At 52.6% G+C, this 19,956-nt stretch overlaps 7 protein-coding genes across 7 annotated transcripts in view; 3 read left to right on the top strand and 4 right to left on the bottom strand.

Annotated features, from left to right (window-relative positions):
• GLOTRDRAFT_95283 (uncharacterized protein) overlaps window positions 1-1,665 on the bottom strand; it is a gene marked incomplete at both ends in the record, with an annotated part of 4,395 nt that extends 2,730 nt beyond the window's left edge. Inside the window, 7 exons of the mRNA XM_007870382.1 lie at window positions 621-639; window positions 697-730; window positions 787-837; window positions 889-1,210; window positions 1,262-1,395; window positions 1,464-1,484; window positions 1,537-1,665. Coding sequence (XP_007868573.1) covers window positions 621-639; window positions 697-730; window positions 787-837; window positions 889-1,210; window positions 1,262-1,395; window positions 1,464-1,484; window positions 1,537-1,665 — 710 coding nt within the window. The remainder of the gene's footprint in view (window positions 1-620; window positions 640-696; window positions 731-786; window positions 838-888; window positions 1,211-1,261; window positions 1,396-1,463; window positions 1,485-1,536) is intronic.
• Window positions 1,666-2,196: 531 nt separating this feature from the next.
• GLOTRDRAFT_140149 (uncharacterized protein) lies at window positions 2,197-4,062 on the bottom strand (the record flags this gene model as incomplete). Its single annotated transcript, XM_007870383.1, has 3 exons — window positions 2,197-2,896; window positions 2,950-3,624; window positions 3,672-4,062. The coding sequence occupies 3 exons, from the start codon at window positions 4,060-4,062 to the stop codon at window positions 2,244-2,246; spliced, it is 1,719 nt and encodes a 572-aa protein (XP_007868574.1). The 3' UTR covers window positions 2,197-2,243.
• A 1,479-nt stretch (window positions 4,063-5,541) lies between these two features.
• GLOTRDRAFT_46210 (alpha/beta-hydrolase) lies at window positions 5,542-7,774 on the bottom strand (the record flags this gene model as incomplete). Its single annotated transcript, XM_007870039.1, has 7 exons — window positions 5,542-5,742; window positions 5,807-6,158; window positions 6,207-6,254; window positions 6,304-6,553; window positions 6,642-7,325; window positions 7,376-7,643; window positions 7,706-7,774. The coding sequence occupies 7 exons, from the start codon at window positions 7,772-7,774 to the stop codon at window positions 5,542-5,544; spliced, it is 1,872 nt and encodes a 623-aa protein (XP_007868230.1).
• An 829-nt stretch (window positions 7,775-8,603) lies between these two features.
• On the top strand, window positions 8,604-10,975 carry GLOTRDRAFT_117303 (O-acetylhomoserine ami). The gene is made up of 14 exons (XM_007870384.1): window positions 8,604-8,656; window positions 8,706-8,820; window positions 8,878-8,903; window positions 8,961-9,003; window positions 9,072-9,199; window positions 9,256-9,274; window positions 9,329-9,347; window positions 9,401-9,555; window positions 9,613-9,709; window positions 9,764-9,829; window positions 9,885-10,125; window positions 10,182-10,378; window positions 10,452-10,552; window positions 10,601-10,975. The coding sequence occupies exons 1-14, from the start codon at window positions 8,634-8,636 to the stop codon at window positions 10,670-10,672; spliced, it is 1,302 nt and encodes a 433-aa protein (XP_007868575.1). The 5' UTR covers window positions 8,604-8,633; the 3' UTR covers window positions 10,673-10,975.
• Window positions 10,976-10,996: 21 nt separating this feature from the next.
• GLOTRDRAFT_95286 (uncharacterized protein) lies at window positions 10,997-12,684 on the top strand (the record flags this gene model as incomplete). Its single annotated transcript, XM_007870385.1, has 5 exons — window positions 10,997-11,363; window positions 11,412-11,829; window positions 11,860-12,104; window positions 12,159-12,649; window positions 12,676-12,684. The coding sequence occupies 5 exons, from the start codon at window positions 10,997-10,999 to the stop codon at window positions 12,682-12,684; spliced, it is 1,530 nt and encodes a 509-aa protein (XP_007868576.1).
• Window positions 12,685-12,946: 262 nt separating this feature from the next.
• Window positions 12,947-15,316, bottom strand: GLOTRDRAFT_122486 (alpha/beta-hydrolase; the record flags this gene model as incomplete). Its single annotated transcript, XM_007870386.1, has 6 exons — window positions 12,947-13,238; window positions 13,311-13,659; window positions 13,710-13,757; window positions 13,815-14,850; window positions 14,909-15,179; window positions 15,248-15,316. 6 exons carry the CDS (start codon window positions 15,314-15,316, stop codon window positions 13,026-13,028), a joined length of 1,986 nt encoding a protein of 661 aa, XP_007868577.1. The 3' UTR covers window positions 12,947-13,025.
• Window positions 15,317-16,532: 1,216 nt separating this feature from the next.
• GLOTRDRAFT_46243 (argonaute-like protein) lies at window positions 16,533-19,772 on the top strand (the record flags this gene model as incomplete). Its single annotated transcript, XM_007870043.1, has 6 exons — window positions 16,533-16,746; window positions 16,822-17,353; window positions 17,412-17,878; window positions 17,934-18,964; window positions 19,020-19,127; window positions 19,182-19,772. The coding sequence occupies 6 exons, from the start codon at window positions 16,533-16,535 to the stop codon at window positions 19,770-19,772; spliced, it is 2,943 nt and encodes a 980-aa protein (XP_007868234.1).
• Between the last annotated feature and the right edge of the window lie 184 nt (window positions 19,773-19,956).

Genomic DNA, 19,956 nt, shown 5'->3' on the forward strand with positions numbered 1-19,956 from the left:
TCGCCCATCTCGCAACCCACGGTAGGCGACATCCTGGGTACGTCTTCGGGTATCAAAGCACTCTCCCGCTTCATTGCGAAAACAGGCGCATTCACCAAGTCCGGCGACGACCGCTTCGTAGCACCGAATACCGATGTCTACTCAGATCCACAGACAGATGAACCATCGTTGGCGCATAACCGAGGACAGACACGGAGGCGCAGGAGACGTCCATCTACTTGACCTATTCTATGGAATTATTCTATGCTCTTATGCTTATGATACCTTGACCCTCTCTGCTGACCTCCCCTGCACACCCAACCGCACACATTAAGACTCTGCTCGTTGATAGTGGACTCTATTACAGTTTTCCTGAAACTCAGTTGTAAATATTTATCACTATTTATCGCTACGTAGAGTAGTACTGTGCCTTGGCGCTAGTAGTAGTTCGCCTGCTCGCAGTATAAATACAAAGAATCTCTCTCTCTCTCTCTCTCTCATCTATCAAGATCAGGCAGAAAGCATACACTTAGGCATTGTTGTCTCCTCTAACCACAGAGGTTCGACTTCCTTTACCCGATAGCCACTGGTATGGAACGTCGGCAAAGGCAACCTAATTCTGCGGGACTGTGATCACTTACGTGACGTCGATCGTACCACCTAAGGGCAAAAAATTTGCAGTTGAGCGAGACAGCGGTATACATTTGACCTTCTTACCTCCGCAATCACATACGAGAAGATGTGAATCTTTCTTTGGCAGGAAAGACATGTTAGCGAAGTAGGGGATATCAGAAGCAGTGAACATACCTTGAGCCAGTCATCCATGCTACCCGTTTCAATTGCGTATAACACTGCCGCCTAAGAGGAATGTAGTGAGCGTCACGTCCATAAGAAAAATTCGCTTCGCACCTCCGGTTCCGAAAGAAACTGCACGCTGTTTCCGTCATCCTTTCCCACAAACCCAGCTTGTATGGCGGCTACCCTCATTCGATGCTGCTGCTTACCTTCCCAGCCGTTCGGTGTTGTGAGTACAAGTCTCAGAGTAGATCTGAGCCTCATCCACGAAGCCTTCCCAACTCCGCACGAGGAAGCTATGCTTTCTATAACCTCCTCCTTCACATATCGAAGAAAATCAGTGATGGCATCAACCACCGTTTTCCTTGCAGGGAGTGGAGGCACCGACAGCCCAGGTACCACCGGGAGGTAACCAGGTCGCAAGTGGAGTTTGAACCTTTGTCATGTCTGGGAAGAGTGGAATTTCCCGTATTGGAAGAGCACTCACCACTGACTCTTTTCCCAATCCCGTAATTCAGCCTCGGCGATGACCTCTTCCTCATCTGTCTCGGCTGCAAATGCCTGCACTTGGCCTTGCTTGTTGTAGTAGATGACCGAAGGCACTTTGGCATCCGGGACTTTCTGAACGACGTAACGAGCCAATCAGTAAATCACTTCCAATTGGGCGGGGCAACGAATAAACAACGAACCTGTTTCTTCCAGCGAAGCACCTTCAGAATATCCTTAAGCATATTCCACCATGGGGAAATAACAACCACGTACCTCGCGAAATTCTGGTACCACTCCAGGCTCCAAAATACAGAAGGAGGCCGCAGTGAACGTGGTCCCTATGTCGACGGCGACCACTAATTTACTTTGGTGGCCTTTGTATGGCTCACGTTTACGAGGCATGATGTTCAGCGACGCACTCTGAAGATGTCTGTCGCAACCAAGGTGCGGCGTTCAATTTATAGGACTCGTTGGCAGCGGGGCTTGCCGCAGAGCGGGCTTCTAGTAGTGGCGATGCGCGCGATGTCTACGTCCTGGCATCCCGCCATATGCAAGCTATCGCAGCTTCCTACAGCAATTCGAGTCGTGTAATCAGCATCAGACCGTTGACCAACAAGATGTCCACCAGCGAAGCTGATCTCTGAGACATCAGGATATAGGCCGGTGTCCTCCCCGACTTCACATGACATTGATATTTCTAGTCGAAGGCTCTGATTCAGTACAAGTGATTCAGTACAAGTTGCCATGCACGATCGGCCTACCTACACAAGCGAATCAAGTGTCAGAAAAGGTATGAGAGCGCATGGTAGTAGGTATATCTGTATGCACTACGCGCCCTAACCCCATTAATTAGGTTCCACGGACGTCATCACCTCCTTGAAACAGCCAATGCAGACATATTGAGGGAGAGGGACTGGCCGCGGAACGTCCACTGCGAAGATATGCCAAGTAATATGGACTGACACCCAGAAGCGAAACTCTCATCGATAGCCATAAGAGCTGCGCGACCGCGCACCCGGAGGTTCCCCCGGAGGAGGCATGGGAGGGTATAGCCCCCTCGGCCAGGGTGGAGGTGGAGGTGGAGCGGGATAGTGTACAGGCGGGCCATACACAGGAGGGTAACCTGGATGGCTAAACTGAGCGGGGTGCGGTGCAATCGTTGGAGGAGGGTACGGAGTTATTGCAACAGCACCAGGAATGGCATAAGGGACATGATAAGGCGGTGCTGAGCCTGTTTGTATCGCAGAGGACCTAGCCCGTAGGTCTTCGCGCCTCTTTCCTCGTCGCACGGATTCGGCGGGAGCGCCACTGATCATGACAGATTTGGCTTTCTTATTGCCTGAAGCGTTCGCATGCGTCCCCTCCTCCTCCGCTCTGCGCTTCCTACCGAGTCTGTTTGACGCGGTGGCCTGGCTGCTGGGCCCAGCGACAGCAAGGTCAGTCTTAGATTGGGGTGAAGGTTTCTGACCACGAAAGCGAAGAAACTCTATCACTCCTTCCTCATAGGCACGACAGAGCGCGGCGACTTTCGCATCGGTTGCGCCTTTATATTCCACTGAAACGGTAAACGATCGCGAGCATTCTGGCATTGAGTAGGGGTTAGCAAAACTGACGTTCATAGTGCAGCCGCATGCTGCGACGTACGTTAGTTGGTAAGGAGACGGAGATGGTATACAGTCTGCTTACCATCATGGGATCGAGAGTACTTGTACTCAATTTTCGCGGAAGGTAGTGCCTTGACTTCGGCAGTGAGGAGCGGTAAAACGGTGTCGTGTGCCAGCCGTCTCATCTCAGGCGTCACCCTACTTTCGACCTCCTTTGCGACGGATGCGATATAGTCCTCCACACCTTGCGTCGCCGCCACCAGGCAGACTGCATTCTTAACGTCCTCTTGCTTCTGCAAGACGGGCTCAAGGATGTACGTGAGAGGCTGACCGGACGGCCGCGTCAGACGCAGTACGCAGCCATGTAGATAGCCAGGGCAGGCCGTGGTACTGGTAGGTTCTGATATCACTATGAACTTTGCCTGCAAGCCCCCATGAGCACGTGTCATTATCTTGTTCAGCCAATTGGTGGGGATGTGGTCCGTCTTTGGGTTTCCAATCGATTCGGCGAACTCTTGTATCGATGCGAATCTCCTTCGTGTCCGATCAGTCGAGACATCGTCCAAACTCCGTGAAGTGCGCGGCGTTGGCTGCAGCTGGCCGTTTCCATACTTTATGAAGTCAAGCACGCCCTGGTCAATCGCCAGGGTAGCACACGCTCTTGTGGCATCTTCGAGGGTACGGTATAGAATATCGACGGAGTAACCGCGCTGACATTCGGGACTCAACTTGATCTGGAGTGCACAACCGAACATACCTGCGAAATATGACGACTATTCGACTCGTGCGTAGAAAAACACGTACGGAGTCTCTCGCCATACCGGTGCATTGGCAACCAAGTAGGCTCAACCAAACCAGCCCTCCATTCCGTGCAGCAATTTGCAATGCGCATGACTGGTCCATCTTCCGTCTGAGTGTCCGGCTCTTGAGCATTAGGTTCACTAGACGTGTCGGTACGCGAGAGTCTCGCAGAATCACTGGGATGCAGCTCGCCATCGCTTTGACATTCATCACCCGCTCTCTGCGAGATCAGCTTCAAATCACCAGTAGGCGTCGAATACTTGTTGAAGCCGGAGGAGACATCCCAGACCGGCTGGAAAGTGGGAAGGTCGGCAGCGAGGTATTCCTCCAGAGGAATAGCACCAATCTTCGATAGGTTTTCATGGATGACAGTGAGCGGGGAACGTTCAGCCATGCACCGAGTTTCAAGCTGAAGTCAAGTACCGGTAGCAGTGCAAGACACACAGTATTCCACAGCAGTGGCATGGACTTCGTGTCCATGTAGTTAGCAGTCCAACGGAGAGACGGGTCATCGATTTAGCGCCCATTGGGAACGCCACGCTTGGCACGCGTATAATTTAGATCACAAAGCGAAAGACCAGACTACTACACGCCCAATGCGTCGTAAGGTTCTCGTGAGGTCGCAGCCGAGGTCTCGCGTCGACCTCGCTTCGGAAGGCCCGGTAGACCCCGACGTTACCTTGTTTCGGCATTTCTGCCCAGAGATGTGTGCGCCATCATTTGAGATGTCAGCGCTGAGGTCAGAGCGGCGTCTTCTTGAGACTTAGCGAGGGATATCTGAGCAAGACCGCCCTGATACCGAGTTGACATCCTCTTTGGGCTTTACTGGGCATTAGCTTGTAACCTCAGGTAGAGATGATACCTTGCGCTGCATATAAAGGCTGTACCTTGGACTACAGGATGACTTGAGCCCTCAAAGTATTTTAGGTATTAATAAGATTGATTAGAGTAACCAGAACAGATGTAGTACTACGGCGTAAGGAGTGCTACACAAGTCCCCACTATCTGTTTGTGGGACTTAGAGAAATTCAAGGACAGGACGTGTCTGACGCGAACTGAATTCGAGCGGAGATTGAACTTGAGCGACTTCACCCGTGGTTCAAGTCGTTCCACTTCTTCAACTCCGTCTTTCACTCTCATTCTCGCTCCGATCTCCCGCTCCTTGTCGCTCACTCGCCCGTCCGCCGCACCACGAGACAGTGGACTGCCTGGGTGACAGAGCTCTGGCTGCGACGTCCAACATTCATTGCTAACTGGTAAGTGATGACGAACTTTCCCCGACACGTCACTGACATTCATACAGGAACACTCGGAAGGATATCTTATTCACTCAAATATTGAGCTTTGGTCGGTGGAGTGCGTCTGGGGTCAGGGTGAATCGGGTACGTGTATTGTAATATCATCATGGTCTATGCTCATGATCATGTGCAGAATGTGCTGTTTCATTGTGGCAGGCGGGCTCTAATAGGTGTGACTGCGACAGGTAGTTTGGTATTTACAAGATTATATGTACTGTATATACACAGTGTCTGTAGCTATAGATAGCATTGCAATATATGCTTCATTTTCTTATTCATATTCAAGGAGCAATAAAATCAAGCAGCTGTATGAAATGTGAAAGCCCGCTGGCCAGAAAACCTGCTTTCTCGTTGTCCAGCCCGGATGTCAGCTTGATGCCCGACTCCGACCTTGACTCGACATACGAGTCAAGTAGAGGCCAAGTTGATCCTCGGTTTTTATATCGAGTCGATGTCACGCGTAGGGCCTGGTGGGGTCTGGCGTCTGACCTTGCCGAAACCCTTTTTTAGACTGGGCGTGTAGTAGTAGTACAGCAGATTCTGAGATTCAAGGTCGACTCCATCGACATTGACTACTATTTCCGCAAACCCAACACGCCTTCGTAAAATCCAATCTCCCTCTCGAGCGCGAACTTGATATTCTTCGCCTTCTGCCAGATATGTCCCTCGTCCTCAAATAGGACATAGTCCACTCGCCCAACGCGGCGCCGAATATTCTGAGCAATCTCTTCAGCCTGCTTGTACGGGACAATCGGGTCTATCTTGCCATGAATGATCTGCACACAAGCAAGGCTCAATCTACGGACGTCAATGTAATACAAAACAGCAGCGGACACTCACCAGGAGAGGGGACTTGATCTTCTCAGCATGGTAAATCGGAGACCTCGCCTTATAAACCTCAGGGATCTCAGCGGGGGTCCCCGCCATCATCTTTTCCATATAGTGTGACTCGTACTTGTGCGTGTCGTTTGCGAGACCAGCGACGTCCGACACGCCATAATTGCTCGTCCCCGCCGCGAACGCATCCGGGAACGTCGATAACGCCTCGAGCACGGTGTACCCTCCGGCGGATGCGCCGCGGATGACCACCCGGGCGGGATCAATTAGAGAGTAGGGCGGAGCGGCGAGGAGCCGGGAGGCGCGAACGCAGTCCTGCACGTCGACGATGCCCCACTTTCCCAAGAGACGGTCGCTACTCTCTTGGTAAGCCACTGATATCGTCGGGCTCGGTTTCACTCACAGGTATTTCCGTCCGTATCCGGTTGAGCCCCCATAGTTGACATCAAGCCTGCGATGAGTGAGTAGAAACATAGACTATACCCAAGGTGTAACGTTACCAAGCCCAGCCCCGACTGGTGAAGTACTGCTTTATCCAGTCCAACCACTGGTACTCTTTCCAGTTAGGACCCCCGTGAACGTTCACGACGCACGGTGGCTTTTCCCCTGCCTGATCAGAGCCGGCATACTCGGGATTCGTGGGCGGGTAGAACACGACGTGCACCGGCTCGTCGTCCGGGGGCACACTTAGCTTCAGCGGTTGAGGCAGGGAGATGATAGCAGACGGGAGTGCCGCGTCCGCGGCAGTAGCTGAACTCTTCAGCGTGGTGTATGTGACTTTCGAGGGGCGGCAGGAGGGTACATTGCACGACGCTGGGCCGTTCCGTGCTCTTGCTACCCACGAAGACGACCTGGTCCGCACCGACATGGCGTATATGCTCCACGTTCACATATGGACAGTCGACTTCGGTCAAGGCAGCATTCCTTACGTCTGCAATGTAGAGGACACTACGCCCATCCCTGAACGCGGTTAGTAACGCGGTCCCGTCGTCAAGGGGAGCCCCGTATGATCCACCGAGCCACCACGCTGCTTCACTGAAGTCCTCCTCGACGACGGTAGGTAGTAAAGCGTCGGCTTTGTCCGCAGAGACACGGTATGTCCAGGGGTTATGATAACCAGCTTCGTCCGATGTAAAGATCAGCAAATCGTCAGAGCACCAGAAGGGATAGGTGGCGCTAATTTCCTTGCGCTTTCCAGCAACATATGTGGACCCAGCGACGTGCAGCTGACCATCTTGTACGGTCACGGGCGCGATATGTATCTCGGCGCCTTCCCAGGGCATGTCGGGATGGAACCATTGTTGCCAGGTCAGGTGCGTCCCGGACGGGGAGAAACGAGGGACAGCGTAGAAGTCGGCCCCGGATACGACGGGTGTGACGCTCTTCGCGTCCGTGTCGATGATGCAGAGCTGGGTGACCACGTTCGCCGGTTCGGGTTTGGTGTGATCTTCAAGGATGGCCACCAGCAGACTTGGGTACCGGGGATGTACGGCAAAATCGGCGAAGCGATGGCTGGGATAATCTATATATCGATGTAAGATATCCTGTCTGTGCAGTGGGGTGCCATCGCACCTGGAGTTACGGCTTCCGGTGCTTCTCCTTTCTTGACTCGATACACTCGGTTGTCGACCACATGCGAGAAATAGACAAAGCCTCCGTACGCGGTCACGGCCGCTCCACCGTATTCTTGCACTCCCGTTCGTGCACTCCAGTGCCCGAAGACGTCTTGGCCTGTCCTAGTCTCAACGACTACGGCACGTCCTTCCTCCGACGGACGTTCTTCCAGGTGATATATAGCACCAGTGACAGGATCCACCAAGACGTCGGTTATATTGATGGTCTAATTGTGAGTATTGTTGTAATCATGGCCACACTCTTCAGCGCCTAGTGGAACAGACTGACACTCTGCGTGATTAACTCTGCTGTTATAGGCGATGTCCAAGTACCGTACGGAGCCAACTTCTGCGCCATGATAGACAGTGAGAGTAGAAAGAGGATGTCAGATAGAGGAACCAGCGTGAGTACAAAAACGAAGGTACTTGTACTCACTGGCAGACCTTTTTGGAGTGAACGTTCTCATGTGTCAGAAAGTAACATATCTCCTTTCGGTATGTTCTAGGAACAAGATCATCCAAACTGAGCTCCTACCTTTTCTGTCACAGCAACATTAGAACCATTTGGTGTGTCCTGCGACACTGGGTACAATACCCATATTGAGCCACCGAGAAAGTGTGAAAGGAACCGGACAAAGGTCAAATTTTGTTCATAGTGTTGCCTTGCAAAACAAATGAAAGTTCATTGAACAGTGCTGAACAAAGATCATATCCTGTGTCACAATCAAATTTTTGCGCACTCAAAAGTAGTATTATTCTAATTCATTTCACTGACTGTGCAATGGACAATCATGAAAGAAGTTTGACCTTTGACTGATTATTTTCAAAGTTTTGTGCATGCTCAATATGGGTGATGTACCCAGTGCGAGTTCAACGTCCGAGTCTCGGACATAGGTTGGACATGGTGCTTGAATCTTAGTAGCGCCACCGGCCCGCATCCGGTAACTATCCCGAGTCCCGACGATCAGTATGTGGCAAGCGACACGCCACAAACACGCCATAAACATATCTTGAGCACCGACAGTGAGTGCCTACAGCACCCGCCGCCGCGCAGACGTCTCCCTTATGGCATAGCCCATACGCAAGATGTCTGCGAGAATGGCGTGCTTTCAAGCAGAGTCGCGTCATGTGCTCATCGATCCCTGTACTTATATTTGTAGTGCGGGAGCGTTCACGAAGACTTCCCTGGATCACTGCACGGGGTTCCTCCTTCCAATATGGCCACCAACCGGTTCTACAGGCAAGTAGCAGAGCTGTTGCGAAACAGTTTTGGCTGATGAATGACGAAGAGAGCCGGAATTTGAGACGCTGCAGCTTCACGCGGGGCAAGATATAGACCCAGCAACCAATGCCCGCGCACCACCTATCTATGCTAGCACTAGTTTTGCCTTCAACAACTCGCAGGTTTGTTCTGTTTGCCGTCAGTTATATAGCTAGACGCTGAGACACCATCGTGCATAGCATGGCGCGGACCTATTCGGTCTCAGGTACACTAACTCGTCACTTGCCACTCTCTTGTGATCGTCTTAAATTTGCGAATATAGGACTGAAGGTTATATATACTCACGCATCGAGAACCCTACAGTGGTAGGTCGATTTCACCTCAAGTTTCTGTACATGATGGGGAGCTAAACCGACACGACTCATCTCGCTAGAGCGTATTTGAGAAGCGCATCGCGGCGCTCGAGGGAGGCGTCGGCGCGGTGGCCACCGCCAGCGGCCAATCTGCTCAATTCATGGCTATCTCTGCCATTGCGGGCGTAGGAGATAACATAGTTTCCACGTAAATATCACGCCTGCTCGATTCGCGTAACGTAGACTTACCGTACTCGATTTCAGGTCTTACCTCTACGGCGGTGTACGTCATATTTTGGGCTTTCGATAGCCATGAGCTGCTGACATCCCGTCGAAGACATACAATCAGTTTAAAGGTTGGTACTAACGCGTAATCGTACCTACAGCATCTGATCTGAGAGTTGTCTAGTGTTACTCAAGAAATACGGCATCAAGGTAAAATTCGTCCTCTCTGACGATCCCGCCGCTTTCGCCGCCGCCATAGACGAACATACGAAGGCAATATATGTGGAGAGCATCGGGAACCCGAAGTACAACATCTCTCCTCTTCCCGATCTCGCAAAGGTACGTCTCTTATCTCTGATACTTCGATACCATATCCGTAGACGACTACATTGCTAGGTTGCCCACGATAATGGCATTCCACTAATTGTGGATAACACCTTTGGCATGGGTGGATATCTTATTCGCCCTATAGACTATGGTGCCGACATTGTTGGTCTGTAGTATACCATTGATCTCTGCGCTGAAACTGAAGCAAACCCCGGTATAGTCCACAGCGCCACAAAATGGATCGGTGGCCACGGAACCACCATCGCCGGCGTCATAGTTGATTCAGGTAAGCAAGCCCAAGCATCATCTCATCGGCCGCCTCTACAAGTCTATGTCCCTAGGCAAATTCGACTGGACCAAATCAGGGAAGTTCCCTTCGTTCACGGAGCCCTCTGAGGGGTACCATGGGCTCGTCTTCAGTACCCTTGGGGCCGCAGCCTTCTCGCTTAAGGTCCGGGTAGAGATCCTCCGGGATCTGGGCGCCTCGATGAACCCCTTCGCCGCCTTCCTCTTGCTGCAGGGACTCGAGACGCTCAGCTTGCGGGCCCAGAGGCACTCTGACAATGCGTTGGCCTTGGCTAGGTGGGTTGTCTGTCCTGTTGTATAGACTAATGGTGCAAACTGGGATGCTTGCCCAGATATCTGGAGCAACACCCGAAGGTGAAGTGGGTGTCGTATACAGGGCTTCCGTCCCATGCCTCGCACGAGTTGGCAAAGAAGCTGTTGAGACAAGGCGCGTTCGGAGGCGTCTTGAGCTTCGGTGTTAAGGCCGACGCAGATATCGGGTCCAAAGTCGTCGACTCGCTGAAGTTAGCCTCAAATCCTGCCAACGTCGGTACGTACGACTTGTACAGAATATATATGACACATCGGGAGCTTATGTATTCTCAACGCTTTGCCGAGCACAGGGGATGCGAAGACTTTGGTGATCCACCCGGCTACTACTACACACCAGCAGCTGAATGCCGAGGAACAGCTTGCGTCAGGTGTTACGCCTGATCTGATACGGGTAAGCTCATGTCGCTTCCCTGTTACTTGGGGTTAATACTGAATACAGGTGTCGGTCGGAATTGAGAACATCAAGGATATCATTGCGGATTTTGAAGAGGCATTGAAGGTTGTGCCATGAGTACGGATTAATAACAAACAACGACGGCGTGTATTACTACGAAACAGGATGATGCCGAAATCACATTATCCCCCAAACCCTTTCAATCGCTGTGCGGCCCAAATGGTCGTAAGTATTCCCAGTGTATAAAATTCGAACCCGAGCACTGTATCTGTGGTGTACCAACTCTAGATCTTCGCCACACACATCGCCTAGTCGGCGCTAAATCATTGTTCCGAGCTTTCTCCAGACTGCTATAGCCATGCAACGTTGCCGCTTCTTTATACTAGTACTCCTGTAAACCTCTGCGCACGCGAACTCCGTTAAAGCGGCTGATACTTGTCGATGATTGAGCGTTCGCCACTCTCTGTCGTCCACGAAAATCTCCTCAAGATCGGTGCCATCCCTCTACAGGAGTACTTGGCGGTCGACACTCCGCCTCTGCAGCCCACCTGGGATGTATCGTCCGGTCTAAATAAGTATGCAACGCCTCAAGATATTACAAAGGTAGCTCCGCAGATTAGTAGTTATGAGCCTCAGAGCAGTAGCGAACAACAGCCCGGCGATGCAGGAGGTCTCTCGTTGTCGGACCCTAGTGCATGCGTCACGCCAGAATTGAAGCCCGTACAGGAGTATAAACCAGTAAAGCGCATTGAGGAATGCTGTCTGGAATGGAGGGCTGGTCTGGTCGTGCCCTCCTGGTTCTGTTACGGTGAGTAGCGTCCTGCCAGTCAGTCGAATAGGTTGTCACGTTGCGCAGGCTCGTTCGGCTGCGCGCTTCAGGTGAAGTTAACGCCCGAGTGTCAGCGCAGCTACTCTGTCGAGCCCACATACAAGACATACGAAGAGGCGAAAATGGCATGCGCCATGCTTGCGATCGATCAGGGCGTTCTTGACTTCATCAAGCATGGAAACGGGCAGCTGCAGCCAGCACCACGCACCCTCAGGAATCAGGACGATCCCTCGACTAGTCGAATACGAAGAAGATTTGCTTCTTTAGACGAGTTTGCCAAGTCCCTCCCTACGTACCCTACCGAACCCATGAGTCTTCGGAGAGATCCCAGAGGGCACAACTTCGTCATCAATTGGCTGGGCAAGAAGATGTCTCGTGCTCATGGACGACTGCGCGCAGATCTCACGCCAGTATCGGAGTCCAACGCTGACGGAACCCTTTTTGGGTGTGTACTGCGTCTGACGCGACCGTCCAGTCAGGCTCTTACTTATATTGTCGAGCCGGTCTTGGAGAGAGAGGTGGATGTCAGGAATGCAGTTTGCTTGGTGGCAGCAATTCAGGGTGTGGAGGCACATATCGCATCAGTGGCAAAGGAGGTCGCATGCAAAGTGACTTCAGAGATGAGGCGCCTGGCTGGGAGGGTATTAGCACTTCTTGATGCCGAGCTAGAGAAATGGCCACACTCGAAAACGGATTTTACATGTCCGCCGGATCTTGACGGTGAGGAGATTGTATTACAGCTCTCTTTCGGCACTCTATTTACATGCATCACAGCATGCGGCTGCATTTTCACCGTCACTCTGGACACGACATCAGAGTTGTCGTGGTCATTCACGGTGCCAAGGGAGTACAAGAGCGGGGCTGATGCAAAGGTTGCCGCGGTATGTCTTGCCTATGAGCAAGGAGTGATCGAACTCGTCCGCTTTCGCGGGAAGAAACCTCCCCCTGGATACAAGGTAGTGCTTCCTTGCGATGCTGGCTCTAGCCAGTACGTCGCGTCCAAGACCTACTTTAAGAGACGTCGAGCGGAGCTAGAAGGGACAAATGCGGACGCTGGAGGCAAGAAAGCCAGATTCCCCAGTAGAGCTGTAGATGGACCCCTACATCGCCGCCCGTACCCACTTGTTCCGGGAACGAGGCACGATGGTCAATTTACTGGAACCTCAACGACACCACCATATCACGTCCCTTATGCCGTTCCTGGTGCAGTTGCGACGACGCCATACCCTCCTTCGCCAGCTGCCCCGCACTTAGCACCCTACCAGGTTGACCCTGCAGGGTATCCTCCTAGGCTTGGTGACCCAATATACTATCCGCCTCCCCAACGTTCGGGCTGGGCTAGTACGCCGTATCCTCCACTGCCGTCGCGGGAACCGCCTTACCCGCGGCCGCGCGGTTCTCTAGGCTATCGATGATACATTCGAGATGCCTGGATTTCTTGACTTCGGGTTGCAATCCTCGTGGACTTGACTCACGGAAGAATCTGATCCAATCTCGATCTCTGTAGTAAATACGAATACATCATGCAGGCTCTCACCTGCTTCGATAATCGCTAACTTCTAAAGGTTCAACGACTACACCTCGAGCAGCGGGATTGCAGACAACGGCAAGGCGTACTGCTAAGTTGGGCTGAGTCACCCGCTATGCTGCCTCAGCCACTTTGATGCCGAGTACATCGCAGTAGAACCCGAGCTCTTTCTCCAAGGCTTTCTTCTGATTCTCGGCTTTCCTGAATCCGTGACCTTCGCCGTCGAAAAGGATGTATTCGACCCTTCCCCCTCGCTTTCTGATGGTTTCCACCATGCTTTCGGCTTGTGACGGAGGGACGGCCTTGTCCTCAGAGCCCTGAAGGATCTGGAGAAAATGTTAGCAACTCAAGCCGTTTGTCCGACTCATGATATAACGACACCCTTGAGCCCTACTCACCAGCAAAGGCGCCTTGATCATATCAGCATGGAATACCGGTGATCTCTCTCGGTATACGTCCGGAATGTCCGCAGGTCGGCCGCCTATCAACTTCTCTATGCGCCGCAATTCAAACTTATGCGTGTCTTCAGCCAACTTGCTCAAGTCCGAGATCCCAAACAAGGAGGTCCCGGCGGCGAATGCATCCGGGGCCCCGCAAAGAGCTGCCAAGGTAGTGTAGCCCCCGCCGGAGCCTCCGCGGATGACTGTGCGCTTCGGGTCAATTAGCTGGAGAGTCGAGGCAAGATGCTCGGCTGCTCGGACGCAGTCCTGGACATCTACGACTCCCCACTTGCCTTCAAGCTTTTCGCTTTACCCCGGATCAGCACAACAACGTAAACAAGGTAAATGGACACTCACATATATTTGCGGCCGTACCCAGACGAGCCGCGAAAGTTAACGTCCACCCTGATTTTCGAATGCAGTTATGAATATAAGAGATTAAAGCACCATGGGAGAGCATACCATCCCCAGCCTCTACTCGTGAAATATTGCTTCATCCAATCCAACGCTGGCACCGATCTGCTGGTCGGACCACCATGTACGTTCACCACGCACGGAGGTCTCTCGCCCTCGGTGGATGAACCGTCGTAGTTCGGATTATTCGGAGGATAGAAAACTATGTGCAGTGGTTCGTTGTTAGGGGGCAACTGAAGCGTCATGGGTCGGGGCTCGGAGACCAGGGAGCGCGGAAACTGAGCACTGGGGCCGGATGTCGTCGAGCTTAGATCCGTGAATGTCGCGCTTGGTCCCGTGGGAGCGACAGTGCAGCGCACGACGCGAGCTGGCTCGGTAGTCTTCGCGCCTACGAAGGCGGCCGTGCCTGCAGACACGCGCCGGACCCATGATACATGTACGAATGGGCATTGCAGCCCCTCCTTTGATCCTGTACCTATGTCGATCCTGTACAGCATGCTACGACCGTCTCGGATTGCGCTGTACAGCAAAGTCTGATCGTCTAAGGCTGTCCCGGTGGAATGACCCAAGGTAGACGAAGGCTCGCTGAAGTCCTCCTGAACGGGCACAGGGAAGATAGGTTTTGCTGCATCAGAGCTTACGCTATAAGACCACGGATTTTGGTAGCCCGACTCGTCGCAAGTAAAGATGAGGTGCTCTTTTGAGGCCCAGAAGGGATACATGACACCGACGGTTCCTGGTCTGCCCGCAATGCATCTCGCGTTCGTTACAGTCAGAGTCGGATGAGACCCCTTCTCAGGCTCGTACGCCACCTTTGCGACGTGAATCTCGGACCCTTCCCAAGGCATATCAGGATGGTACCACTGTTGCCAGGCGATGTACTGGCCATCTGGTGAGAAACGAGGGGCGGCGTAGAAGTCAGCGCCTGACGCAATGGTCGAGACAACTTTTGTCTGAGTGTTAATCACACATAGAGTTGTAATAATGTCCGGAGGGGAGGGATTCGTATGGTCTTCAAGGATCGCTACGAGAAATATGCCACTAGGATGGACGGTGAAGTCGGTAAAACAATGGTTTGCGTTCTCTGTGGCGTTGGTCAGCATACAGGCTCCAATCCTGTAGTAAACGTGCGGGGAGTGTACCTGGAGTAATTGGTTCTGGTTTCGTTCCAGCGCTGACTCGATAAACACGAGCATCGGTGAGATGTGAGAAGTAAATAGTGTCGGAGTATGCGACCACGGCAGCTCCACCGTATCCTTGAACAGAGCTCCGTGCGTTCCATCCTTCCCCGAAGACATCTTCACCTGACTCAGTTTTGAGGACTACGCATCTTCCGCCTTCCGAAGGCCTGGCTTCGAGGTTATAGACCGTAGAACTGATAGGATCGACGATAACGTCTACCACGGTAGTGCACTGATGACCGACGTAGTCAGTCTTTGCACACGCCGATCGCTGGGCTTGGACAATACAACTAGACTGACTTTCTGGGTGATTACGTCGGCAGTGACTGGCGAACACCAAGTGCCGTATGGTGCCAACATCTTCGTCATCGTGCGACGGCACAAATACCTGTATCTGGGTACGTATGCTCGGTTAGGAAGTGTGTTGCTGTCCGTGCGGTATATGCAAACTGGGTTATCGTGAAATACCTGGCGTCGGATCCTAAGGCCTGCTGAGGGCCTGTGGCGGCGGTGAGGCCTGACTGCTCCGGTACTATATAGCTATATGTAGTACTGGCAGTGCGTGGCGGCGTCTTCACACGTGCAGAGATGATCGAAAAAATCAACACTCTTTTATGCCGAGGCCGCTGCTGTCAGACCAGCTGAAGCTTTTTCACCACCCGGGAAGCTGTATACTTATTGTTAGTGACTAGAGACGAATGTTCCAGCTCACAGTTCCAGTCTCAAAATATTTGCCTTATTTGGACGTTCCCACGCCAGGTTGGCTGGTTGCCAGTGGTTGGTTTCGATCTTCTGCTGGCTTGCTCAGGCTGCGTCTCTCTCCGAACAGTCTCTGGCTGTTCTCTATTAACTCTCGAAGCTTCGTTATGCTATACTCTCGCCTTCTTCAAAAACTTCAGCATGCGGATTACTTCTGCACTCGTCTGGCCGCCTGTCTCGGGTCGAGATTGGTAACTACCAATGGATGGGCGACTCTGAAAGCCGACCAACAGCTGCTCTAGCTGTGCCAACGATCTTCATACGAAACCTCGTATACTGTGCCGCCACGACGAAGATATAATTCCATAGTCTACGACAACAGGCCATCCACCTGCCGCTTCATGAACGAAGCGATGGAGCAACTTGAATCGAGCGGTCAGAACATTTTTTCATCTCCCAACGCCTTAGGACAGGATTGTCATATCATATCTCATTCCACGTACTTCATGTATCTGCATCGGAATATATATGAAATGACGGACGCCATGTCAAATGCAACAGGAGGTGATACGACTACCTCCTGTCGCATTAGACATGACGTCTTGTATATTTCTCTAATTGAGGTACACCATGACCCCTGTGCGCAAGATCTGCACATGCAACGCTGTCAGCTTGCAAGCTCAGCGTTCAGCGCTCAGGGTTGCACGACTGGCACAGTGGCAGTGGCGTGGGGCAGTATCGGCTTCCGCCGAAAGTGCCGTGCTGGACCTGCGCTTCGCCTAGACAAAAGGCCGTGATAGCCGCGCCTGCGCAGGATATTTAGAACGCGCGTCCTGCGTGTCAACAGGCAGCATCGCATCCCATTCTTTCTCAACATTCCAAGACTATGAGCAACCAAGGCAATCGAGGCGGCGGAAGAGGTAGAGCTCGAGGTGCAGGTGGTCCTCCTCGGGGCGGTCCTTCTCAAGGTGGCCCTGCTGCTGGCGGCTCACCTAGAGGGGGAACTCCTCAAGGCGGTTTCCGAGGTGGGCCTCCTTACAGAGGAGACCAATCTGGACCCGGTAGAGGTAGGGGCAGAGGCGAGGGGAGCGGACAAGGCAGTCCCGCCTCTTCCGTTGCTGGTGACAGAGGATTCGGTCCGAGAGGGCGGAGCAGGGGAGGTAGGGGCAGCCCAGCCCTTTCTTCCGCGGGCGGCCGAGGGGGTGGATTTCAAGGCGGCCCTCCTCAAGGTGGCACTTCCACTATCTACTCGCCTGGTACTCCGGCCCTCATCGACAGGCAGCGAAATGCTGCCGCTGATCAGCTTGTCGCCGCTTTCAAAGGACTGGCCATTTCACCGGAGCGACCTCTACGTCCCGGGTATGGGACTCTCGGCAGGGAAATCACCCTTCGAGCAAATTTCTTTCCGGTCAAGGTACCCAAGGGTGTTGTCTATGAGTACAAGATCACAATCTCCCCGAACGTCGTAGGCGGTGAGAAGAGGAGGCTTTTCGACCTCATAGAGATGCAATCGCAGTATCAGGCCCACAGAAATTACATCGCTCACGACAGGAGCGAGCGCTTGGTGTCTGCTAAGAAGTTGCCTGACCCATTATCTCTGCGTATTCCATATTTTGAAGACGGTGAACAGGGCCCTCGGCAAGGCGCGAAAGTGTACACCGTCGATATCACGTTTCAGAGGGACCTCGATATGAGACAACTAACTGAGTAAGTGGCTCGACGTGAACCATCACAGGGAATGAGGGAAGCTCATTAGCCACCATAGGTACCTGTCCGGCGACGTTGCTCAGCGTGACACGGACCTTGCGCCGATTTTGTCAGCGTTGAATATTGTGCTCCAGCAGCACCCTTCGCACACCGGTATGCGAGTTGGGAAGAATCGGTATTTCTTTCCGACTGCGCGTGGCGGGATTCCGATTGCGCTTGGAGTAGAGGCGTGGCAGGGATTCTTCACGTCTGTGCGGCCTGCGCACAACCAATTGATGGTTAATGTGAACGTTGCTATGACAGCCTTCTATATTCCTGGAAATCTTGCCGACGCCATGCTTGCATTCCAACAGAATACAAGAGGGGGCATGCCTACCGCTTTCGCTCGGGGCATCAAGGTTGCCACGTCTCACCTTGGATATACAAGGCGATACACTGTCAGAGACATCGGTCAAAGTAGTGCCAGACGGACCACGTTCGATTGCGATGGAAAGATAATATCGGTCGAACAGTACATGAGAGAAAGTGAGTGCCATCTTCTCTGTGCTCCCGCTCTGCCGAATGGTTGACGTTATCCAAGAGTATCGAATACAGCTCAGACACGCCGATGATCTACCAGTGGTCAACGTTGGAGCCAAGACGCCGACTTACCTGCCTGCTGAGATCTGCAACATCATCCCAGGGCAGCCCTACGGAAAGCTGAACGAACAAGAGACCGCGCAGATGATACGTCATGCATGTCAACCACCTGCAGTGAATGCCAATGCCATCATGTCGACAGGATTACGAGCTCTAGGTCATCATCCAGCCGAAGCACCACTGAACGGATTCGGTATCACTATTGAACCCCAGATGGCTGTAGTACCAGGCCGAGAGTTACCTCCCCCGCGCGTTTCGTACAGATCGGGCGCGCCGCGGCTCCAGAACGGTAGCTGGAACATTTTACAGTCAAAGTTTCAGAAAGGCGGAAACTTGGGCATGTGGTGGGTGTTGGTAGTTCGGGACGGGCCCAGGGACGAGTTCCAGGGACCCAATGACCCCAAACTCATCAATTTTCTCAAGGCGTTTGCGCAGAAGTGTCAAGATGCAGGGCTTACTGTGCCTTCTCCACCACAGATACTGAGTACACCAAACTTACCTCGGCAGTCTGACAGAGACCGGACCAGGACTGGAGCACTACAAATCATTCAAAAGACCATAAAGGACAAACTCGACGCTACCAGGGGCAAACCTACTTTCATTCTCGTCTTGCTCTCCGGACGCGATAGCTTCATATATCCTGGGATCAAGCGGATTGGTGATGTTTTACTCGGAGTTCAAACCGTTCACATGCTCCTGAGCAAAGCTTTGAAAGATAGGGGACAAGACCAGTACTTCTCCAACGTCGCACTAAAGGTAAACGCGAAATTGGGCGGTATAAATCACCTGCTGGATAGGCAAGACATTGGGTGGCTCACGGATAAGAAGACTATGCTGGTCGGAATGGACGTGACGCATGCTGGCCCTAAGAGTATTCCTGGCACTCCCTCCATCGCTGCGGTCGTGGCTAGTATCGACGATAATTTCGTACAGTATCCTGCAAGTCTACGTCCGCAGGAGACTCTCACTGAGGTCAGATGCCTGTTTGATAAAAACCACAACAGCTATGCTGACATGGCTTTTGTAGATGATTCAAGAGCTGAGGGATATGATGGTCGAGCGGCTGAAACTGTACGAGAAAATGAACAGACGCCTACCTGAGCGAATCATCGTATTCCGAGACGGCGTCTCCGAGGTTCGTGCAACAATACAAACGCTTCAGCTTCCTCCTAACGTGCACCATGCTCAGGGTCAGTACGATGCCGTGATTCGTGAAGAGCTCCCACAAATTCTCGATGCCTTCAAGAAGGTTCGGCAGTCTCCTGCGTACCGTCCGAAGCTTTCCATCGCTATATGCGGGAAACGGCACCATGCAAGGTTCTATCCCACCGACTCAGCCTTCGCGGACAGGAACGGGAACACGAGACCAGGGACAGTAGTGGACCGAGGCGTCACTGAAGTATACGGCTTCGATTTCTACCTCCAAGCACACGCAGGGCTCCAGGGAACCGTCAAAGCGACGCACTATATCGTGATCTACGATGAGAATGATCTCAAGGCCGATGCCCTCCAGCAGGGCGCTCATACGCAGAGTTATCTGTATGCTCGGGCGACGAAGGCGGTAAGCCTCATTCCGCCGGCATACTACGCCGATCTTGCTTGCGAGCGCGGTCGGTTCTACATCAACGAATTTCTCAACCTCGGCGATGACAAGGCATCGAGTACAGGGAGTACAAGGCAAGATCGAGATGAAACCAAGAGACGCGTCTTCGAGGATGCGAAGCGAGCGTGGGGAGAGGGTCTGCATCCTGATATCCGGGAGACTATGTTCTACATTTAATGTATCATGTCAGCTTCGGTATGTTGTTCTCTGCATACCGCGCTTGCGATTACTCCCTTTTCAGTCGTGAATATCCGGCCTGCTCTGACGCTCACATGCTTTGGTACTAATAACCGGGTCGAATATTGAATAATGTCGTGTTATGCTACACTATCACTATCCTGTGATACGGATACATCTCTAG

The sequence above is a fragment of the Gloeophyllum trabeum genome (assembly GCF_000344685.1).
Source record: "Gloeophyllum trabeum ATCC 11539 unplaced genomic scaffold GLOTRscaffold_00011, whole genome shotgun sequence".
Taxonomy (NCBI): Eukaryota; Fungi; Basidiomycota; class Agaricomycetes; order Gloeophyllales; family Gloeophyllaceae; genus Gloeophyllum; species Gloeophyllum trabeum.

Excerpts from the sequence above, each read along its gene's own strand:
- GLOTRDRAFT_117303 (XM_007870384.1), top strand. The coding sequence starts at position 8,634 with ATGGCCACCAACCGGTTCTACAG. Across the intron at positions 8,657-8,705 it reads GCCACCAACCGGTTCTACAG|AGAGCCGGAATTTGAGACGC; the intron begins GCAAGTAGCAGA and ends TGAATGACGAAG. Across the intron at positions 10,553-10,600 it reads TTACGCCTGATCTGATACGG|GTGTCGGTCGGAATTGAGAA; the intron begins GTAAGCTCATGT and ends TACTGAATACAG.